The sequence below is a fragment of the Schistocerca nitens genome, chromosome 2 (assembly GCF_023898315.1).
Source record: "Schistocerca nitens isolate TAMUIC-IGC-003100 chromosome 2, iqSchNite1.1, whole genome shotgun sequence".
NCBI classification, from domain to species: Eukaryota; Metazoa; Arthropoda; class Insecta; order Orthoptera; family Acrididae; genus Schistocerca; species Schistocerca nitens.
In genome coordinates this window covers 76,995,678-77,018,904 of record NC_064615.1, presented here as the reverse complement: position 1 = coordinate 77,018,904, position 23,227 = coordinate 76,995,678, and the positions used below count along the sequence as shown (strand labels likewise).

The 23,227-nt window shown below is 43.0% G+C and overlaps 1 protein-coding gene across 1 annotated transcript in view; it reads right to left on the bottom strand.

Annotated features, from left to right (window-relative positions):
• Window positions 1-23,227, bottom strand: part of LOC126235752 (serpin B6-like) — a 70,511-nt gene that overhangs the window by 33,901 nt on the left and 13,383 nt on the right. Inside the window, exons 2-3 of the mRNA XM_049944544.1 lie at window positions 17,704-17,793; window positions 4,676-4,855 (exon numbers count right to left, since the gene is read on the bottom strand). Coding sequence (XP_049800501.1) covers window positions 4,676-4,855; window positions 17,704-17,781 — 258 coding nt within the window. The 5' untranslated portion in view covers window positions 17,782-17,793. The remainder of the gene's footprint in view (window positions 1-4,675; window positions 4,856-17,703; window positions 17,794-23,227) is intronic.

Genomic DNA, 23,227 nt, shown 5'->3' with positions numbered 1-23,227 from the left:
CAATGTGTATATGCGTTTGTACTACGCCAGACCCCTTTTCTTGGTGTCCGAGTGTTCCACATACCACAGTTGAAAACATCGACACTCCAGTCCATTGTGCCCAACACATACATCAACCCATCGATACAGCCATCCAGCTTCCCGCAGGTCCATAATGCGACCCTGTTCAAATGGCTCAAGTTGTTCTGCGACGGGGTATGTTTGTACTCCAGAATGTATGTTATACATACTGTTTATCTGTTTCCTCAGTGCTGTTACTGCCTGCAGAGCCATAGGGCGCAAAGACGTCCTGAGCGTCGTATGACCGCCTATGAAGGTGACTAACATCTCATGTCTTCAGTGTCGACATGTAATTCCCTGGTGCCATTGAACATAGTCCTGGAGGCGATTGCAATTTTTTTCCCACTGTGTAGTATCAAAGTGTTTTCGTCGCCCAAATCATGGTATAAACGAAATAGGCCTAACTGAAACGTAATAGGAGTTAGGAGACTGCTACATGTATGAATGATTATGCTCTAATACATGAAATATAACCAACCATCAGCTGTATAAGGGAACGAGCATAATGAAAATTTGCATGAGATAAGTAGTCGAAGGTCGCCTTAAGGGGCTCCAGAAAGGCTCAAAATCATGAGAAGTTCAATTTTTACTTTTTTGCGTTTTCTGAATCTGCAGACTATTACCTTTTAATAGATATATAATTTATTCAATTCCGAAGACTACAACTATTTTTAAATTTTTTTGAAATGTGTTCTACATGGGCGTGACCCACTGCGGCGCTGTTAAACTGCTGTCAAATTGTGTTATTATTAACGTCCGTGTTCATCAGGTACATTTTAGTGATGTGAGATAAAGTATGTGTTGTGGCTAACCTGTGATGGTTCAATATATATCGCTGGTGTGATTGTCGATTGTTTCATGTTTATTTACTCTGTCGTTATCTCGAAAATATTCGTAATTAATTCTGTTTCTTGAGTCTCTGTTTTGTTGAAGTATAATAATGAGTAAAAGTAAAGTTATTAGAAATCCTCTGAAGGCTTTTAAGATAAGGAGAAATGTTGGAAAGCCAAAGGTATCTGTTATTACTGTAAACAATAAAGACGATGAAAATCCCCAACATAGCTTGTGTCCCAAAGAAGACAGTTGGTGTAAATATAACAAAGGATTGCTAACTGGTGAAGTGTACACTCATAAGCATAGTCTGCCTCATGCAATAATGGAGGTGATAAAACCTATTTTCAGAGACTTAGCAGCACCTGAACTGTTGAAAAAGTGTATTCACGGAAAAACTCAAAACCCCAATGAAAGTGTAAATAGTGTTATATGGTCGAGAATCCCCAAGACTGTATTTGTTGGAATAGAAACACTTCACTTTGGTGTGTATGCTGCTGTTGCGACTTTCAATGATGGCAACATTGTAAGGTGCAAGGTATTTAGAAATATGGGAATGAAGATAGGTTCTAACATGGTACGAGCGATGCTTGCTTTAGACAAGGAACGCCTTCGGGCTGCAGACAGGGCTGTAAAGAGTCTAGAAATACAGGCAAGAGTAAAAAGGAGGAGGAACAAGAGGAAGCTGGAGGAGGAGTTTGCAGAGGATGAAGATAATCCATCCTATGGACCTGGAATGCACTAAAAAGTTAATCCAATCTTTGTCGCTCGATTCCCAAAACTTTTATTTTCTCATACTAAGTACATGTTTTCTAAGGATCTTCCAAACATATTTGTTTCAAACTTTCAGTAAATGTTACACAGTACCTTCTGCATAATTTAACACAGCCTTTTTCCAAAAAACTGTATATTTTTGAATATATAAATAAAAAATTGCAAAAAAATGTTGTGAATTTTCATTACAATTGAAAAAATCATCTTTAATAACTGAACTAAAATTTTGTAAAATCCCTGTGTTAAGTTGTATCCCATATTCCAATAAATAATCTGTAAAAAGTTCAACTTCCTACCTCAAATACTTTGTGAGGAAAGATGTAATTTATAAGCGTTATTTTAACATTGCAAGTATAGGGCGTTCCGGAGCCCCTTAACCGCTTCGGCTTTCCGTGCACGAGCCACGGCTAGACCCGAACTTCCAAACGTCGTCGTCCCTGTGTCACAATCTGTACTCGTTCACACATTATACAATACCTGTGCCCGTGTGACATGCTGTATGGACGTTTGGGTCTGCCAGCGGGTCGGGCTCTGATAGCCAAATGGTAAGGCGACCGCTCGCGATAAGCTGATAATCCTGGTCTTGCAGAAGTTTTCATAGTTATTCCCTTATACAACCGATGGTTGCTCGTCTTCGCAATTGCGAATACCTTTCATGTATTTCATAACTGTTGTAGTTGCCGTAGTGCCTGTAACGTCTCCTAACAAAACACATATTCTATGTCGTAAAAAAGGAGAAAAGCATAATTGAACTGGATGATTGTAATTGCGTGGACAACGATTGTGTTAACTTTATGTAATAAAGAGAAACCGTTATGTGCCATGTTTTATACTTGTCTATAATTATGTACCAATTTTTTTAAAAGATAATATCTGTGTCGGCGAGTACTGAAACCGCCACAGACGATACTTCTTAAATATCAAACAAAGATGAGAATATGTCACAACGAGTGTAAATAGTAGTGACTGAACATTAATTTCTCTGTTGTCTTCTTTGAGTTACGTGAGTAGGAAGAGTCTGACGTTATATTGTACGCTTGCGTAGCATTCTTTTGCCAAGATTAAGAGACTTACGCCATTAGGTACTGATTTGTAAAGGTGTGTAATAATTTAATCTGTCTAAATGTTTAGAATAGAGTTACTTACTAAAAACTTGCATTATGATTTGTAATAAGCGTGCCTGGTATTTTATCCCATCCTTTTAAGAAATTTTCAGTTATTTAAATATTATTCGTGGTGCAGAGCTGCGCTACGAACGAATGAGCCGCTGCCGCGGCGCATTCAAACTGCATTAAATGAAACCAATCATACCGCAAAGAAGCGGACAGGTAATAGTGAACTAAAATTATTTCTTTCAGCTGTCGGGATTGCAGGGCAGAGCAGCAGATTTTACGATGTGTTTTATAGGTGGACAGGGGCTGCGGATGATATATTATTAACAGTGCAAAAAGATAATTTACCTTCATAACATAAAAGAAATCTTGCTGTGCGTAGTTCAGGTCTGGCAAACATTATAGTAAAAACATCTTTTTCTCTGCTAATAGTCTCATGTTCTCGTGTTAGTCGTGGTACTTACTGGTGTTTTACTGTTAACAAAAAGCCACTGCAAAATTTTGATGTTGAACAAACATTGCGTACTGTAACATCAGTATTGATAACGAAATAATTTTCAGTATCCTTTTCAATAACTGTAAAGTAAAGAAGATATGTTGAACTTTATAGCGAGTTCCAGTAACTAAACAATGTTCCTTTAATAGAAAGCCAGATCCAGAATAATAACTGTATATTTTGTTTTGCTGAAAATTAATGATCCAAAGAAAGTCACAGCACAGCGTCCCTGAAAAGTATTTCGGGGTTCTTTTCGTAGCCACATATTTTATCTCATATATTAGTTGCTACGCGAGCAATAACAAAGCAGAAAGAGAGGCAGCGAAATGCGCATTCCTTCGGCTTTAGACCCTCTGAATTATATGTACGAAGGATGGAAAAACCGAAGTAGAATGGTTTTGCCCACAAGAGGAATTTTGTACATTAAGTGAATAACACCTCGAAAAGTTATAACTACCAGAGTCTTCTATGTCTTCCACACAACAGTATTTAATATCTCCTTCAAACTGTCAAACTCGTTTTGGGTTGTACGGGATGACAGTTCTAAAAGCTTTTAAGTTGTGTTGAGAAGAGAGTGTTAAGAAACAATTCCATACTTTGTGCCGTTTCCTAGTTATTTAGCACTGATGTTAGCCAGTCAGGTAGCTGTGCGGCGTGCGAATGAAGCAGCCTGACATGCAATTAGTGCCAGTTGTTCTCAGCGTGTAAACTGTTCAGCCTTTGGCCCGGATTCGATCCTTACTTCCGTCCTACGTCCACTTTATCCATCTCTCTTGTTCTGCTTTAGGAAACACGATGAAGAACACGTTTTACGACGCTGTCTCTGGCGGGCCGCTTGCATTTCCCCGCACAACGACCTGATTGGCTAATTTCACTAATAAATATATTGGAAACAGAGCAACAAATTGGTTTCTTAAGAATTATTTCTGAGCACAACGTACCCTGCAATATACGTACGTACAAGCTTTGCAGACTGTTTCTGAGCACCCTGTGTATCACCATGACCCAATGCTCACGATCCTCACAAACTACCACCCAATTGCGATAGAACTTGCACCCCACCATTATGACGGAGTAACCTACACTAAATGGTAAATATTATAACCAACTTCTCATTTCTGCTGAAGTTGTCGTGGTTTATGACCGACCAACCTCCTTAGAATGTGGCAGCGTATGTATCAACTCACGAAAAAACTGATAGTGAGATCTTATATCCCAGTGAAGGTAATTAATTTCGCCGAGCGTTTTCTTTGAACTAGTTCTTGTACGGATCAAATACGATGGATTCCTGTGTTCTGACCCTTTTAAATAGAGGTAATGGGTCTGTAGTGAAATAACTTTTGACAGATAGGTACATTATCCAAAGAGAGATAATTTAAGAAATTCTGACAGAGATTTCTACCTGTAGCCGACTCGTTAGAGCACTGAATCCATCCTCTGTCACATTTCTGTCCTCAGGTAGACGCAGACCTCTCGCTAACTGCTTGGCTGTATCTCCACGAGCACCCAGAAACACAAGTGCTAGGATCACTTGTATACTTATAGGTGAGAAGAACAGGTTGTCTGTTCCATTTGCCAAATCCTGAAACAGAATGTGAAGATCACTTAATCATTTAGCCAGATATTCTGAAATGTTCTTGAAACACGGCCGAAGAAATATCAAGTGAATCCGTGTAGTTCTTAAGCTTGCTACATGAAGTCTTAATAGAAGACAGTAACTTGGGCCTAGAAGAAATTCACTTGCTTACAGTTATTTATTCAGGAAGCATGAATTTCAGACACCTGCAGCCTGAAAAAAAAGGCGTACTTGGAAAGCAATAAAATAAAATGAGACACCATCTTACAATAAGTTAAACGAAATATCGAGCAGTAAATAGAAATCAAAATATATGTTTTGCCACTGAGGAATAGAAAAGGGAGGATATTTATGTATATATTTTACAGAAATAAGAAAATTACTAACAATATTGATGGTACTGAAGTAATCTCAGAATAGTAACACTTTAAAGATTAAACTTTTTCCATCGAAATCACCGAAGTCAATGTCGACATTGTGTTATATAGGTACGAAACCTCCACGAAAAACAATAGCACCTCATACTTGAGAGCTAATGTTGCTACAGAACCGTAATAGGAGGACTTTAATGACAAATTGGGGCGAAAACTGAAGGACGGTTCCGCAATGGATAATTTTTTAATGTGTTGGTAGATATTACAGAGGTGTTGATTAACACCTTCCTCCTGAGTAAAACAAATACGAAATAAACCATATGAAAAAAAATTAAACTAAAAATGAAATTAAGTATATTTTATCTAAGAGTAAGGAAATTATACAGGATTTAATTTTAAACATTTCAAACAGGCTAGTAAAATGAAGTTGAAAGAGTGGGGTGGCCCATGGGAAATACTACATTTTCATCTGGCTGCCCAGCTAAGATGCAGAAGTGGGTGCGCCTTCTGCCGCACGTTGTATGTCACGTAGTATGCCTATCAGTTCAGTACCGTATGTGAAGTTCGCCAGTGCAGGTGCGTACTGAGGCATAGGGCCACCTTTGTGGTGTGTAGAACATCGCGACTGTCCAACTCGCAAAGCTTCGTGGGAAAGGTCATTTGCGTGTTCCAGACAAAGACGGTATCCATGTGGATGAAATAATGGCGCAAGGCACAATGTCAAGCATAAGCGGACTGAAATGACAGCTCGAACACCGGGAAATATTCAACGACTTTGAGCAGCTCAGCAACGTAGGCACAAAAATCTGACGTTCGCCCAATTACGAAACATTATAAATCCATTGTGTGCCTTTGTGAGGATTGTGGAAGAAGATCTGAAGTTTCATCTTTATAAACTGCAATTAGCTCAACATTTACTGCCAGGAGGTACCCGTGAGTAAGCGACATTTCCGTGCAACATTTCTGGTTAGACTTGACCGGGATGGCGCATTTCGGACAAATCTTGTCATATGTGATAATGGTAACTTATCTAAATGTACTTTTCAATATGAAACTCAAAACATTACTCTGGCACAGATTCACAGTTCTTTCATGAAAGGGCTTAGGGTTTTTCGGTGGTGTCATCAAAAAAACGAAATTGTTTCACGGCTACTTCACATTACTGATGAGTTTACAGCGGCAATCTGGGAAGTCATGGGACCATTCTTCTGGAAATGGTTGAGATGGTGATCAGGAGCTATTGCGTAGTTCTTCAGCAAAGCATTGCCACTAATGGAACTGAACTAGGTGGAGCAGTGTTGGATTCGCTTTCGGGAGGACGACGGTTCAAATCCGGGCCCGACCATCCTGATTTAGGTTTTCCGTGATTTCTCTAAATCGCTTTGGGCAAATGTCAGAATGATTCCTTTGAAAGGGAACGCCCGGTTTCCTTCCACATCCTTCCCTAATCCGAGCTTTTGCTCGGTGTCTGATGATCTCGTTGTCGACGGGACATCAAACATTGATCTCCTCGTCCTTCCACAGAGGAAAGGCATTTGTGAGACGTAATTTTTGGGAAATAACCTTATGTTTGGTTTTTCAGTAGCGACTATGTTATATGGTGTGAGTCAAATGATAATTTACTAATTCCCATGGGCTACAATGTAGATACAGGACTAGAAAAGATTAATCAGGCAGGAAAAGGTAAATGAAAATGGCAGTTTATTTGGCAACATGTAGCCATTCCCCAGCTGACTAAGTCAAGTAGCAAGTTAAACCATTTGTAAAGTGTAAGAAACTAGTAAAATAAGGATCTCGTATGGAGCAAGGCAGTTATTAAGGAGAATATGGGAGCTTCAGGCCAATCGTAAGAAGGGAATGCTAGGATATGCTGAAAAAATATTTCCTTAACTTATTAATATTCACAAAAATCATCACATACTGAATAAAAGAAGTAGATTTCAAACTAGTAAAAGAGAAAGGGTTGGTTTAATACCTAATAGAGGGAACTACTCGACTTTGAGACAGATTTCACATAATTTAAATGTTCTTACAGGCTTTGAGTAACGCATTGATTCAGCATATTTCAGTTTGATGATGAATTTATACATTAGTATTACAGCTTATTGCTAACTTCATTTTGAAACTCTCCTCGGATTCTGCTGCCCGATCCTGAAACCAACATGATTCAATATTTCGGCTACCGAACAGTCCGACATCTTCAGGAGAACACTGATACTGCTCATGAATCCCTCTAAAAACTGGTGCCACGGCTACAAATGGTCGTCCTGCATAACCACCCGTACCGTGCACGCTACATGTGCCGCCCATCACAGATGCTGACCTCCATGACTAGGTATGTGGCGCCGACCTTTGCAGAATGCCGGCGGCAACGATATATCGAACGCAAACACTGACCGCCCGCACCGAAGAACGTTCTGTTTTGATGCGGGATAGTGCTGGACTGCATGTCCTGCTAAGAGGAAAAGCATTGTCTCTATTACTCAAATTGTGTGCCAACCTAATTTCAATTGCGTCTTCATAAACAATGTTCCAAAAACCGGAAGCTTTGGCCACTATCTCGTCAGATTTCATCCTCTGTCCCTTGCTAAGGCAATGTTCTGCTACCGACTATTTTTCTGGCTGTTGTAGCCTCGTGTAGCGACAGTGATCCAAGCATCTGTCCTGAACTGAGACCTTCCCACACTGACATGGAATTTTGTGTATGCCAGTCTTCCTAACCCCCGGGTCATCTTTCTGTGGTGCTCTAATCTTCAAAGGTGGGTGGAACACCGTCTTAATGTTAAAACAGTTTAAAATTATTCCAGTCTATTACCGATGTGCCCCCGACGTAACTCAAAGGCCACGTATCTATGTTCCTGTTTATGTTCCTCCTGGGATGGTCCGAACACCATAGCCTGAGGAATCTGCTTCTCAGAGTATCCACTGAAAAGCTTCCATCAAATGTGCAAGTTCTTGGGCTAAACTGACAGCGTCGGGAATGGTATGTGCTCTGCTAGAAGCACGTTTGCTGCAAAGCTGAAGTTCTCAGTGCCGTATCCTCTACGTCCTCCATAAACAAACTGCAGACTACGAGCGAGTGTTTGGTTGAAAGGGGGGGAGAAATGACCAAACAACGAGGTCATCGGTCCCTTGTTCCTCATGAAACAATGCCACAAGGGTGAGAATAAAACGGACGAAACATATAACACAAAACGGAAAGAAAGGAAAAGCCACAAGATGGAAGGGAAGGCAACGAATACAAGGAACAAAAGAGGGAAAGACGCTAGAAACAGAAGAGAGTAAAACATGAAAGATTACAGTGGCTGGCCAACCACGAGAATAGAAAGGGAAAGCCAGCCAGTCTGCAACACATTAAAACCTACAACCTAAGAGCACTAGGGTGGAGGACACAGAGGGACAAAGGACATGAGCTAAAACCTACATGGAAGTATAAAACCCACTCTCATGGATAATATGTAAAACTAAAGCTGCTGTCGAAGCAATGTCGCTCAACACCGAAAGCAGGGTGCTGGAAAAGTTAAAAGGCTGCCGCCGAGCAGCTAAAAGTGGGCAGTCCAGCAAGACGTGGACGACTGTCATTTGGGGGCCACAGCGACACTGCGGTGGGTCCTCGCGACGGATTATGTAACCATGCGTTAGTCACGTATGGCCAAAGTGAAGCCGGCAGAGGACAATTGATTCCCTGCGAGAGGCCTGCATGGTAAGCTTCCACACATTCATAGTCTCCTTAATGACATGCAGTTTGTTGTGTGTGCTGTTATGCCATTCCGTCTCCCAAAGCCGGAAAACCCTGCGGTGTAAGACAGAACGCAGGTCAGCTTCGGAGAGGCCTATCTCCAGAAGCCGTTTTCGCGTCGCCTGTTTGGCCAGCCTGTCGGCAAGTTCGTTGACGGGGATTCCAACGTGGCCTGGGGTCCACACAAACACCACGGAACGGCGGGACTGTTCCTGGGCATAGATGGACTCCTCGATGGACGCTACCAGAGGGTGGTGAGGGTAGCACTGGTCGATAGCTTGTAGGCTGCTCAATGCGTCAGTACACAGGAGAAATGACTCGTCAGGGCATGAGCGGATGTACTCAAGAGCACGAGATATGGTCGCCAGCTCTGTAATGAAAACACTGCAACCAACTGGCAAGGAGTGTTGCTCAATATGTCCTCCATGAACATATGCGGAGCCTACGTGACCATCAGCCATTGGGCCTTCGGTGTAAACCGTTTCGAGCACCAGAAAACGTCAAGAATCGAGCGGAAGGGACAGCGGAAAGCAGAGGGGTTAACCGAGTCGTCGTCGTCGTCGTCGTCGTCGTCGGTTGTTTTTGTCTTCAGTCATGAGACTGGTTTGATGCAGCTCTCCATGCTACTCTATCCTGTGCAAGCTTCTTCATCTCCCATTACTTGCTGCAACCTACTACATCCTTCTGAATCTGCTAAGTGAGGGTGGTCACCCTCTACGATTTTTACCCTCCACGCTGCCCTCCAATGCTAGATTTGTGATCCCTTGATGCCTCAGAACATGTCCTACCAACCGGTCCTTTCTTCTTGTCAAGTTGGGCCACAAACTCCTCTTCTCCACAATTCTATTCAATACCTCATTTATCTGATCTACCCATCTAATCTTCAGCGCCCTTATGTAGCACCACATTTCGAAGGCTTCTATTCTTTTCTTATCCAAACTATCTATCGTCCATGTTTCGCTTCCATACATGGCTACACTCCATACAAATACTTTCAGAAACGACTTCCAGACACTTAAATCGATACTCGACGTTAACAAATTTCTCTTCTTCAGAAACGTTTTCCTTGCCATTGCCAGTTTACATTTTATATCCCCTCTACTTCGATCATCACCTGTTATTTTGCTCCCCAAATAGCAAAACTCCTTTACTACTTTGTGCCTCATTTCCTAATCTAATTCCTTCAACTTTTCTTTTTTTTTCCTTTACTACCGGCTCAATATACAGGTTGAACAACACTGGGGAGAGGCTACAACCCTGCCTCACTCCCTTCCCAACCACTGCTTCCCTTTCGTGCCCCTCGATTCTTGTAACTGCCATCTGGTTTCTGTACAAGTTGTAAATAGCCTTTTGCTCCCTGTATTTTACACCTGCCACCTTTAGAATTTGAAAGCTCTCTCTAAGTCTACAAAGGCTAGAAACGTAGGTTTGCCTTTCCTCAATCTTTCTTCTAGGGTAAGTCGTAGGGTCAGTATTGCCTCACGTGTTCCAACATTTCTACCGAATCCAAACATCTTCCCGGAGGTCGGCTTCTACCAGTTTTTCCATTCGTCTGTAAAGAATTCGCGTTAGTATTTTGCAGCTGTGACTTATTGAACTGACAGTTCGGTAATTTTCACATATGTCAGCACCCACTTTCTTTGGGACTGGAATTACTATATTCTTCTTGAAGTCTGAGGGTATTTCGCCTGTCTCGTACATCTTGCTCACCAGATGGTAGTGTTTTGTCAGGACTGGCTCTCCCAAGGCCGTCAGTAGTTCTAATGAAATGTTGTCTACTCCTGGGGCCTTGTTTCGACTTAGGTCTTTCAGTGCTCTGTCCAACTCTTCACTCAGTATCGTATCTCACATTTCATCATCTATATCCTCTTCCATTTCCATAATATTGTCTTCAAGTACATCGCCCTTGTATATACCCTCTATATACTCCTTCCACCTTTCTGCTTTCCCTTCTTTGGTTAGAACTGGGTTTCCATCTGAGCTCTTCATATTCATACAAGTGGCTCTCTTTTCTCCAAAGGTCTCTCTAATTTTCCTGTAGGCAGTATCTATCTTACCCGTAGTGAGATAAGCCTCTACATCCTTACATTTGTCCTCTAGCCATCCCTGCTTAGCCATTTTGCTCTTCCTAGCAATCTCATTTGAGATGTTTGTTTCCCTTTTGTCTGCTTCATTTACTGAATTTTTTATATTTTTTCCTTTCATCAATTAAATTCAATATTTCTTCTTTTACCCAAGGATTTCTACTAGACCTCGTCTTTCTACCTACTTGTTCCTCTGCTGCCTTCACTACTTCATCCCTCAGAGCTACCCATTCTTCTTCTACTGTATTTCTTTCCCCCATCCTGTCAATTGTTCCCTTATGCTCTCCCTGAAACTCTGTACAATCTCTGGTTGTTTCAGTTTATCCAGGTCCCATCTCCTTAAATTCCCACCTTTTTGCAGTTTCTTCAGCTTTAATCTACAGTTCATAACAAATAGATTGTGGTCAGAGTGCACATCTACCCCTGGAAATGAATTACAATTTAAAACCTGGTTCCTAAATCTCTGTCTCACCATTATATGATCTATCTGATACCTTCTACTATCTCCAGGATTCTCCTATGTATACAATCTTATTTTATGATTCTTGAACCAAGTGTTCGCTATGATTAAGTTATGCTCTGTGCAAAATGCTACCAGACTGTTTCCTCTTTCATTTGTTACCCCCAATCCATATTCACCTACTATGTTTCCTTCTCTCCCTTTTCCTACTGACTATTAAATTTTCGTCTCCCTTCACTACCTGAATAATTTCTTTTATCTCATCAGACATTTCATCAATTTCTTCATCTGCAGAGCTAGTTGGCATATGAACTTGTACTACTGTAGTAGGCGTGGGCTTCGTGTCTATCTCGGCCACAATAATGCGTTCACAATGCTGTTTGTCGTAGCTTACCCGCACTCCAATTTTTTTATTCATTATTAAACCTACTCCTGCATTGCCCCTATTTGATTTTGTATTTGTAACCCTGTATTCACCTGACCAAAAGTCTTGTTCCTCCTGTCACCGAACTTCACTAATTCCCACTATATCTAACTTTAACCTATCCATTTCCCTTTTATATTTTCTAACCTACCTGCCCGATTAAGGGATCTTACATTCCACGCTCCGATCCATAGAACGCCAGTTTTCTTTCTCCTGATAACGACGTCCTCTTGAGTAGTCCCCGCCCGGAGATCCGAATGGGGGACTATTTTACCTCCGGAATATTTTACCCAAGAGGACGCCATCATCATTTGACCATACAGTAAAGATGCATGCCCTCGGGAAAAATTACGCCTGAAGTTTCCCCGTGCTTTCAGCCGTTCGCAGTACCAGCACATCAAGGCCGTTTTGGTTAGTGTTACAGGGCCAGATCAGTCAATCAGCCAGACTGCTTGTAACACCATGGCTCTAATGCTATACTGACCCATTTTGTCTTTGTCTCATTTAATGTTACATCATTGAGCTTCTGTAAATGTGTTTGTTTGAATCGATAACATAAAATTGTATACTCATTTCTTTGTACAAACTTTGACGTCATGTTTTGGTTCAATGCAAAGTAGTGTATCTACAATTTATATTCTTTGTCCCATTTGGAGGGAACAAAACTTACTGTATATGATTGTAATTTTGTGTGAATAATTTATGGTAGACATGTTAATATATGCAAATGTTCTGTGTTATTCAATGCGTTTGTTTGCTGTTATGTAAACTGCTGATCCTCACTTAGGAATCTTAGTAATTTTGTGTGTAAGAGGTAGTGTGGTTCCCCTCGGGAACGGAACTGTGTAGCGCGCGAATTGTGGTTGGCCTAGGTGGAAAAGGTGGAACGAATAGTCAGTCGGGGACGAGCAGTCAGTCAGAGATGAGCTAAGAGTCCGTGCACTGCCGTGTAAAAGTTGCATAGTGCTGGTTTCGAGAGAGGCTTTCCTGTTATTTTCCAATGCCTCGGATGGATGGATAAATCGCTGGGCTATTCTGGAATTTGTATCTATCATCGCCACCAAGAAATGACAGAGTCCAGCAATTCTGTCTGCAATTCCATCTACCAACCTGCAGTTGCCACCACATTGCGCAATCACTGTAACATAATACTATCACGATGTACAGTGAAGGATCAGCTTAATGGATGTGTTATTGTACTGAAATATAAGGTAATTTATATCTGAACTTATGTACCTACCTTGACTTTTCTCCTCATCATAATACCTCTCAGGGTCCTCTCCGTTTGAACAAAAGTGATTACCGAGTGTCTTTATTGAAAGTACGTTAAAACTCAGTTTGCTAATTAATGCCTATTGGACAGAGTAAAATTAAAGTTAATGTGGCAAGAGAGTGAGTTAAAGTTATTGATACTTGCCGAAATAATTTTCTTAGTAATACTGCTTATTAATGTGCTGTTGCCAACTGCAAAATTAAAAGTTCTTAAGACTCAGGCTTATAAAGTTTTGCTTAGTAAATGATCACATTACTGCCTGTTGTAAATCGCAGAAAGTGAGTCAGTATCCTACATAAATGTTAATTTTATGTCTCACGGTAGTAAAAGTGGAAAACTGCATAGTAGGAAATTATATGTTCATGATTACTAAGTGTTGTCTCTCTTGTGTGCATATTAACAGTATAAAGACCACTCAGTTTGTGTAAGCCTTGAAAGTGATAGTGTTTTCCTGTACGTGTTATAATTTTGCAAATAGTTTGTGCTACTCCAGTGTGTAGCTTCAATCTTAAAACATATGTGTGTCAGAGTTCATTGCACTCGCGTGTGGCCAAGTCTAGGTTGTGTTTGTCCGTTATAGTTACTTATACCTACTTTCTTAAACGAGAATGTTAATCATTCTCTTGCCTAGTTAGGCTGGCGGCCGTTTTCTTTATCCGTTGAACAGTGCAGATAGGCAAAATTTTGTTTGGTACTATTCAAATATTTACGTAATTCTTTCATTTCCGATAAGCCACTTCCGTTAGGAACAACGCGGTCAAACTTAACAAAATTCCTCCCAGAGGGTAACACTGCTCTGCTGCTTTGTACCATAATTGCTTTTACAAAATAGTTTTATGTCACAACCTGTTTCTAGCATTGAGGTTATGGTGCAGTAATAACAGCAGAGGGGAGTGTTATATGCTGCCCCTGCAACTACTGAAAAGGCTTCTGCCCCTCTTCAGGAACCACACGTTTGTCTGGCCTCTCAAAAGATACCCCTCCGTTGTGGTTGGACCTACGGAATGGCCATCTGTATCGCTCAGGCACGCAAGCCTCCCCACCAACCAAGTCCTTAGAGCCATGGAAAAGGTCCAGACGAAGCTGCGGCCGAAGCGTACACCATGGAGGCATATGTGACTGGAAGTGGTGAAGGGAAGGACTCCAATTCGGAGAGTAGGGATCGCACGCGAACCGCAATCGTTAGCCCCGATCTGTTCTGCCGATGCGGAGATGGACTGCAGCGGGGGAAAAGGAGACGGAAATTTGGATGCTCAGGGGAACTATGAATGTGTGCTGCGTAACTGGCGAGCAGTTGTGCACGTCTGATCTGCAGTGGAGGGACACCAGCCTCGACCAGTACGCTGGTCACCGGACTCGTTTTGTCGGTAATCGAACCGGACAGTAGCGCACAGGATAAGTAAATGCAATGCCGAAGGCGCTGTCGAACCATACACCACACTCGCATAGTCAATTCGGAATTGGACAAGGGTTCTGTAGAGCTACAGCAGCGTACAGCGATCTGCACCCCAGTTGGTCAGGCAACGGAGGGCATTGAGGTGCTGCCAGCACTTCTGCTTAATCTGACAAAGATGAGGGAGCCAAGTCAATCAAGCGTCGAAAACCAGTCCTAGGAATTGGTATGTCTCCACTACAGTGAGTGGATCGTCATTAAGATGAAGTGCGGGTTCCGGATGAACGGTACGACGCCGACAGAAGTGCATGACACACGACTTTGCAGCTGAAAACTGGAGGGCCGTGGGCTAGAGCCCATGACTGCGCCTTGTGGATGGTTCCCTGGAGGCGCAGCTAAGCAACAACAGTACTGGAGCAGCGGTACGAAATGTAGAAGTCGTCTGCATACAGAGAAGCTGAGACGGAGGGCCCGACAGCTGCTTCTAGACCGTTAATGGCCACTAAAAATAGACAATACAGAGCCCTGTGGAACTCCATTCTCTTGGATATGAATGGAACTATGGGAGTCACCAACTTGGACACGGAAAGTACAGAGCGACAGGAAGTTTTGGATAAAAATCGGTAGTGGTATCCGGAGACCACACTCATACAATGTGGCAAGGATATGATGCCGTCAAGTGTGTCGTATGCTTTATGTAAGCCAAAAAAGACGGCAATCAGGTGCTGACGTCTGGAAAAGGCTGTTCAGATGGCAGACTCGATGGGCACAAGATTATCAGTGGTAGAGCGACCCTGGCGGAAGCTGCCCTGACACGGAGCCATTAGGCCACGTGACTCCAGGACCCAACCCAACCGCCGACACACCATACATTCCAGCAGCTTACGAAGAACGTTCGTGAGACTGATGGGCCGATAGCTATCTACATCAAGCGGGTTTTTACCGGGTTTGAGCACCGGAATGATGGTGCTCTCCCGCCATTGCGATGGAAAGACGCCATCGCACCAGATACGGTTGAAGATGACGAGATGATGTCGCTTGCAGTCAGATGGGAGATGTTTAATCATCTGGCTGTGGATGCGATCAGGCCCAGGAGCTGTGTCAGGGCAATGTGCAAGGGCACTGAGCAGCTCCCACTCTGTAAATGGGGCGTTATAGGGTTCGCTGTGGCGTGTAGTGGATGAGAGGACGTTCCCTTCCAGCCACCGTTTGAGTAGTTAATACACTGAAAATTTTACGAAATTACTTCTTTGCTTCTCTGGATGTTCTGGGAAACTACTGGAGACATACGTTTGGGATATGTTTTATTAGATTCACCGGATCAATAACAGAATAAATAAATGGAAATCGTTACAGTTTTGCGATGGCTTCATATTAGTGAAGTTGCTAGTTTTCAGGCAAAATCTTTTATTGGCCCTAACTCCGTAACTGTACATTTGTGGACCTACGTTCATATGAGCTTTTTTCTTTGATTTTACTTTTAGAATAACATATTAGCATATTTGCATATCTTCGTGAATCACACTGTATAGGATTACTATTTCCAGCCTCGGCATCAGTTTTTCAGGGGACGTAGCAACAAGAGCAGCGGGAGCAGCAGCAGCGGCAGCAGCATTCTCCTGAAGGTGTGACAGTTTAATGGCAGAAATTTTGAATCACGTTGATTTTAGGATCCGACAGCAAACCTGAGGAGACAAGAGTTGTTATGCCGGAAACTCCAAGTCACAAACTTTATCCTATCAGTAAGGTACCTGGGGGGAATGGGGAACCCTGCAAGGAGACTGCAGATGACCTATACTATTCTCATCAAAGCTGACGGTAGTGTTGAAACGTCCCCTTTGAACAATTATACAGGACTGTGCTTAAACTGACAATATTTTTAGCGCAACGCAATCTGACTTTCAAAAATCCCTACAAAAAAATGGCCCTGACTAACATTAACCTATGTGTTTCACAAATCGCTTACCTCACAAAAATCTTGGTTACTCGAACTACTGCAATACAGCGAGCGCCACTACTGCCAGCTAAATAAAAGATTCAAACTACGGAAGGCACTAACTACTGATAGGCATAGTTAGCAAATGAAAGATTTTGATAGAGAACAAACAATGTATTTACCTTAATAGTCATCAAAAGTCATAATATATGTAAGAGTTCATAACATCCATTCTTACAAATATCAAAACTCCGACATTTCTCTCCCCACATCCACCACTGCTAGCGGCTCACCTCCAACTGCGCAACGCTACGCGCTGTTAACATCCAGCTGCCGCTGCCCAACACTACAATGGCAGACAACAATGCAAACTAGCCACAGACTGCACACAGCACAGCCAGTGATTTTCATACATAGCGCTACGTAACGTTGCCAATAAGAAAACATAAACAGCCTACTTACAGTGTGTACGTGATTATAAATGAATACGTGTTAAAAAAAAGGCCCCAAAACTAGGTTCCTAACGGGTCTGAAACGAAAAGTTTGTCATAAGTGCATCTGTCAGTGTACAGATGTTGAGAAGGAAAGAGAATTCAACCTGTCAAGAGCAAAGTCATTAAAGACGGATTGGTGAAGGATGCGATGGAAACTGGTCATGCTCTTTCAGGTTAATCAACTTTGAACATTTCATGAAAATAACGGAAATCGGTGGTAGGATGGGGATTTGAACCGTCGCCCTCCTGAATGCAAGTCCAATGTGCTAATCGCTGTGCCCCCTCCCTCGCTGCTTGTTGAGAATCAGTAAAGAAAATAAATGGATCTGGTTGTACATGCCACCGGAAAACCTTTTACTACTGAAGAATTAAATAATGGACAGGACATGCAACCAGATTAATGGATAGTGTACCTTTCCCGTATGTGCTTTTTTGAATTCGAAGAGATAAGTGAGGAACTAGGGAACAGAGTAATGGAACTTCGGTAAATGGTATTGGGAAACATGTAGGAGCGAAATGAATGCATGCATGAAAAACTCTGGGAGACTTCCGATTAGAGGCGGCTTAGTTTAATTAGAAGTAAAATAATGAGAATGTTGAGCAATTTATACTGTCAGGAATTACATGAAGAAAGTTTTAGATATCAGAAAACACGTTTTGCTGCCTCAAATGCTTACCTTGTAGATGTCGAATGTAAATAAAGAGTTTGCTTGAGATATCGTCTCCAGCGTTGCGTTAGCTTCTCCAGCGACCATGTCGACGGTTATCTGCACAGAGAAAGATTATTAGAACAACTGAAATGTAATCGAACCCCCGTTTGATTTCAGCCGGGAAATGAGTTACATGTTTGCAGCATCATTGCCGCCTCCGCAGCCGCGGCCTCTAACGCAGTCTTGTGTGGCGGCTCTCGTCACCGATGCTGGTGGAAGGAATTTCACCACCTGTATTCGGCCGGAAAGGAGAGATGAGGGCGTAAAATTCGTGATCATCAGACCTGCATTGAGTGTCTAAATTCTGCACAGTCTCTCGTTGAGTGAAGGTATTTATGCAACTGTCGGTCGGGCTCCGGTAGCTGAGTGGTCAGCGTGACAGACTGTCAAGCCTAAGGTCCCGGGTTCGATTCCCGGCTGGGTCGCAGATTTTCTCCGCTCATAGACTGGGTGTTGTGTTGTCCTAATCATCATCATTTCATCCCCATCGACGCGCAGGTCGCCGAAGTGGCGTCTGTAGTGGACTGTTAAGGCAGCCAGTCCACAGTGAAGTAGCCGAAAGGGCACGCGTCAACTCACGTCGACTGGCGCGAAGTCTGGAACAGGATTCGTAATGAATGTGATAAAGAAAAGAACGTAGCTACTAGAACACTTAACTTTTATATTGTCCTTTGGTATACAGCATTCTGGATGATACAAGTGAGACTATCTTGAGGTACATGCAAAGTTACAAATGGTTAATGGCGCCTTGCTAGGCCGTAGCCATTAACTTAGCTGAAGGCTATTCTAACTGTCTCTCGGCAAATGAGAAAAAGGCTTCGTCAGTGTAGTCGCTAGCAACGTCGTCGTACAACTGGGGCGAGTGCTAGTACGTCTCTCGAGACCTGCCTTGTGGTGGCGCTCGGTCTGCGATCCTGACAGTGGCGACACGCGGGTCCGACATGTACTAATGGACCGCGGCCGATTTAAGCTACCACCTAGCAAGTGTGGTGTCTGGCGGTGACACCACAGCGTCAACTCGAAAGACCTGCACCAGGAGAATGGTCTACCCGACGGGAGGCCCTAGCCACACGACATTTCATTTCATTTATGCAACTGTCGATGGTGACATGGCGCTGAGATTGCACCTTCTCTAATCACTGTACCATAGCAATATGACACGGCAATATACACATATCAATTACATACAGTCTCTTATACTTACCAGGTGCACGGAAGGCAATTCTCATACACCGCGAGGAAAGGGACCAGTGTGGGTGGAGGAAGAAAAGCCTTTCCGAACTGGCTGGTGAACAACCTCTCAGGGTCTGCCTGATATTGCGAGTGGCTAGCCCGCTAAGAATTGTGTGAGGGCTGAATATTTGGTTGGGCGGTTCGTCGCCGTTCTGTGGCTGTGCTATATGAGGCCAGGCCTTTGTCACAGAGGGCGGCTGGTCATAGCAAGCGTTTGGCGCAGGGCAGGTGCTGGCCGGCTGGTCGTACCAGCAAGTCGGCATCAGAAAATCCATATAGCGCGGCAACTGAGTTGGCTTGCCCGCTGAGCTAGTTGGCCCAAGTGACTTATGATGATTGGTTTGAGGGGCGCTCAACTGCGCGGTTATCAGCGCCCGTACAAATTTCCAACCTTTGCTCAGTCCAGTCTCGCCACTTTCATGAATGAAGAAGAAATGATGAGGACAACACGAACACCCAGTCATCTCGAGGTAGGTGAAAATCCCTGACCCCGCCGGGAATAGAACCCGGGACCCCGTGCTCGGGAAGTGGTCCCAAGTGATTTAGAGTACGGAGTGAAAAGTAATAAGTACTTCCAATGGGCTGCCGGGGTGGCCGAGCGCTTCTAGGCGCTACAGTCTGCAACCGCGTGACCGCAACGGTCGCAGGTTCGAATCCTGCCTCGGGCATGGATGTGTGTGGTGTCCTTAGGTTAGTTACGTTTAAGTAGTTCTAAGTTCTAGGGGACTGATGACTTCAGCATTTAAGTCCCATAGTGCTCAGAGCCATACTTCCAATGCCTTACACGCTTACTATAAGAAAACTAAAGACAGCTTAAGATTTGTGGCGGTGAGACGAGCTCATTGAAAATTAAACCGTGCTTGTAAACAACTGATGAAGTTATTAAAATGTGTAATAATTGCTGTTTGTAACATTAATAAAACCTGTAGCAAGCACACTAAGTAATAATATGATACCTCATTTAAAAGCTCTTTCTACAAGGTACGAAAATGGCAAGTCACATTTGTTATTAAAGGAATCAGTAAACAGTTAAAAGCAATTTATTGAACAACTCTTCGTTAATACCAGCATGATAATTCTCGTCTGAACCCACCTACAATTTTGACGTTTTGATTAGTGTAAGGCTGCCACGCCGATGTGTTTGAAGATGTTTTTGACTACTTAAAGTGCAGTATCGAATATGGTGAACAAATTCCAAGGCTTAGAGATGAATTTTTTTAACACTGGATAACGAATTGACCAATTTGTCGTTTTAGGACTGTACACTGATGTGACTGAAGTCATGGGACTGCGATATTCACATATAAAGATGGTAGTAGAACCGCGTACACAAGTTATAAAAGCGCAGTGCATCAGCGGAGGTATCACTTTTACGCAGGTGATTCGTGCGACGTGATTATGTCCCCACAACAGCAATTAACAAGCTATGAACGCGCAATAGTAGATGGAGCTAAAGGCATCGGACGTTCCATTTCCGAAGTCGTTAGTGAATTCAATATTATGCCGGCCGTTGTGGCCGAGCGGTTCTAGGCGCTTCAGTCCGGAATTGCGCTGCTGCTACGGTCGCAGGTTCGAATCCTGCCTCGGAAATGCATGTGTGTGCTGTCCATAGGTTAGTTAGGTTTAAGTAGTTCGAAGTCTAGGGGACTGATGACCTCAGATGTCGAGTCCCATAGTGCTTAGAGCCATTTGAACAATTTTTAAATTCAATATTACAAGATCCACAGCGTCAAGAATGTGCCGAGAGTAGCCCATTGCACGCATTATCTCCCACCACGGACAACGCAGTGGTCGTCGGCCTTCACTTAACGACCGAGAGCAGCGGCGTTTGCGTCGAGTTGCCAGTGCTTAATAGGCAAGTAACACTGCGGGAAATAAACGCAGAATTCAATGTGGGACGTATGACGAACGTATCCGTTAGATTATTGCGCAAAATTTGCCGTTAATGGGCAATGGCAGCAAACGACTGATGTTAGTGCCTTCGCTAACAGCACTACATCGCCTGCTGCGCCTCTCTAGGGCTCGTGACCATGTTGGTCGGACCCTGGACGACTGGAAAATTGTGGCCTGGTCACGCCACGAAGCCATGAACCCAAGTTGTCCACTAGGCAACAGACTGTATACCAATTACGTTCCTTTCAGAGTATGCTGACGCATTAGCTCCATACTTAATCATACACAACCGTTCGCTCGACGAGAGATCCGTACCCAAAGACTGGAAAGTTGCACAGGTCGTACCAATATTCAAGGAAGGTAATAGGATTAATCCACTAAATTACAGGCCCATATCTTTAACGTCGATATGCAGCAGGATTTTAGAACATATATTGTGTTCAAACATTATGAATTACCTCGAAGAAAACGGTCTACGACACACAGTCAACATCGGTTTAGAAAACTTCGTTCCTGTGAAACGCAACTAGCTCTTTATTCACATGAAGTGTTGAGTGCTATTGACAGGGGATTTCAGATCGATTCCGTATTTCTGGATTTCTCGAAGGCTTTTCACACTGGACCACACAAGCGGCTTGTAGTGAGATTGCGTGCTTATGGGATATCGTCTCATTTATGTGACTGGATTTGTGATTTCCTGTCAGAGAGGTTCGTAGTAATTGACGGAAAGTCATCGAGTAAAACAGAAGTGATTTCTGGCGTTCCCCAAGGTAGAGTTATAGGGTCTTTGCTGTTCCTTATCTAAATAAACGATTTGGGAGACAATCTGAGCAGCCGTTTTCGGTTGTTTAGAGGTGACGCTTTGGTTTATCGACTAATAAAGTCATCAGAAGATCATAAACGGCGAAACGATTTAGAAAAAATATCTCATTGGTGCAAAAAGTGGCAGTTGACACTAAATAATGGAAAGTGTGAGGTCATCCACGTGGGTGCTAAAAGGAACTCAAACTTCGGTTACACGATAAATCAGTCTAATCGAAAAGCCGTAAATTCAACTGAACAGCTAGGTATTACAATTACGAACAACTTGAATTGGAAGGAACACACAGAAAATGTTGTGGGGAAGGGTCACCAAAGACTGCGTTATTGGCAGGACACTTAGGAAATGTAACAGATTTACTAAGGAGACTGCCTACACTACGCTTGTCCGTCCTCTTTTAGACTACTGCTGCGTGGTGTGGGATCCTTACCGGATAGGACGGACGGAGTACATCGAAAAAGTTCAAAGAAAGGCAGCACGATTTGTGTTATCGCGAAATATGGGAGAGAGTGCCACAGAAATGATATAGGATTTGGGCTGGAAATCACTAAAGGAAAGACATGTTTCGTTGCGAAGAAATCTTGTCACAGAATTCCAATCACCATCTTTCTCCTCCGAATACGAAAGTATTTTGTCGACACCGACCTACGTAGGGAGGAACGATCACCACGATAAAATAAGGGAAATCAGAGCTCGTACGGAAAGATATATGTGTTCATTCTTTCCGCGCGCTATACGAGATTGGAATAATACAAAATTGTGAAGGTGGTTCGATTATTCCTCTGCCAGGCACTTATATGTGATTTGCGGAGTATCTATGTAGATAGTTGGAGATGTAGGCACTATGCAAGCTGGTTGTGGCTTCATAATGGTGTGGGCTGTGTTTACATGGAATGGACTGGGTCCATAATATGTTCGACTAGTTTGAGACCATTTTCAGCCTTTCATGGGCATGGAATTTTTATGGATAACAATGTACCATGTCACCGGACAATTATTGTTAACGATTGGTTTGGAGAACATTATCAATAATCTAAGCGAATGATTTGGCCAGCCAGACCACTCGACATGAATTCCATCGAACATTTATGGGACATTAACGGGAGACCAGTTCGTGTACAAAACCCTGTATCGCCAACACTTTTTCAATTATGGACGACTATAGAGACAGTGTGACTCACTATTTCTGCAGAGGTCTTCCAGCGACTTGAGTCCATGCCACATCGAGTTTCTTCACTACGCCGAGATAAAGGTGGTCTGACAGGTTGTTAGAAGGTATTTCAAGACTTTTGTCACTTCAGTGCACTTTTATATAGTGAAAACTAAGAGCTTGTAATATAATGGTCAACCGAATAAAATGAATTTAATAGAGACGAGTATTTCCACATTTACGACAGCCTACAGCACAGAAAGTCGTACGTTTATTCCACCCCACTTACTGGTTGGCAGTGGCTGGCAGTGGCGCGAGCGTGACGTGCGTTCCCTCCCAGGCAGTCTCCTGCTTTCCCCGTGACGCAACCGTTACCTGCCGTGACGTTAGCAGCA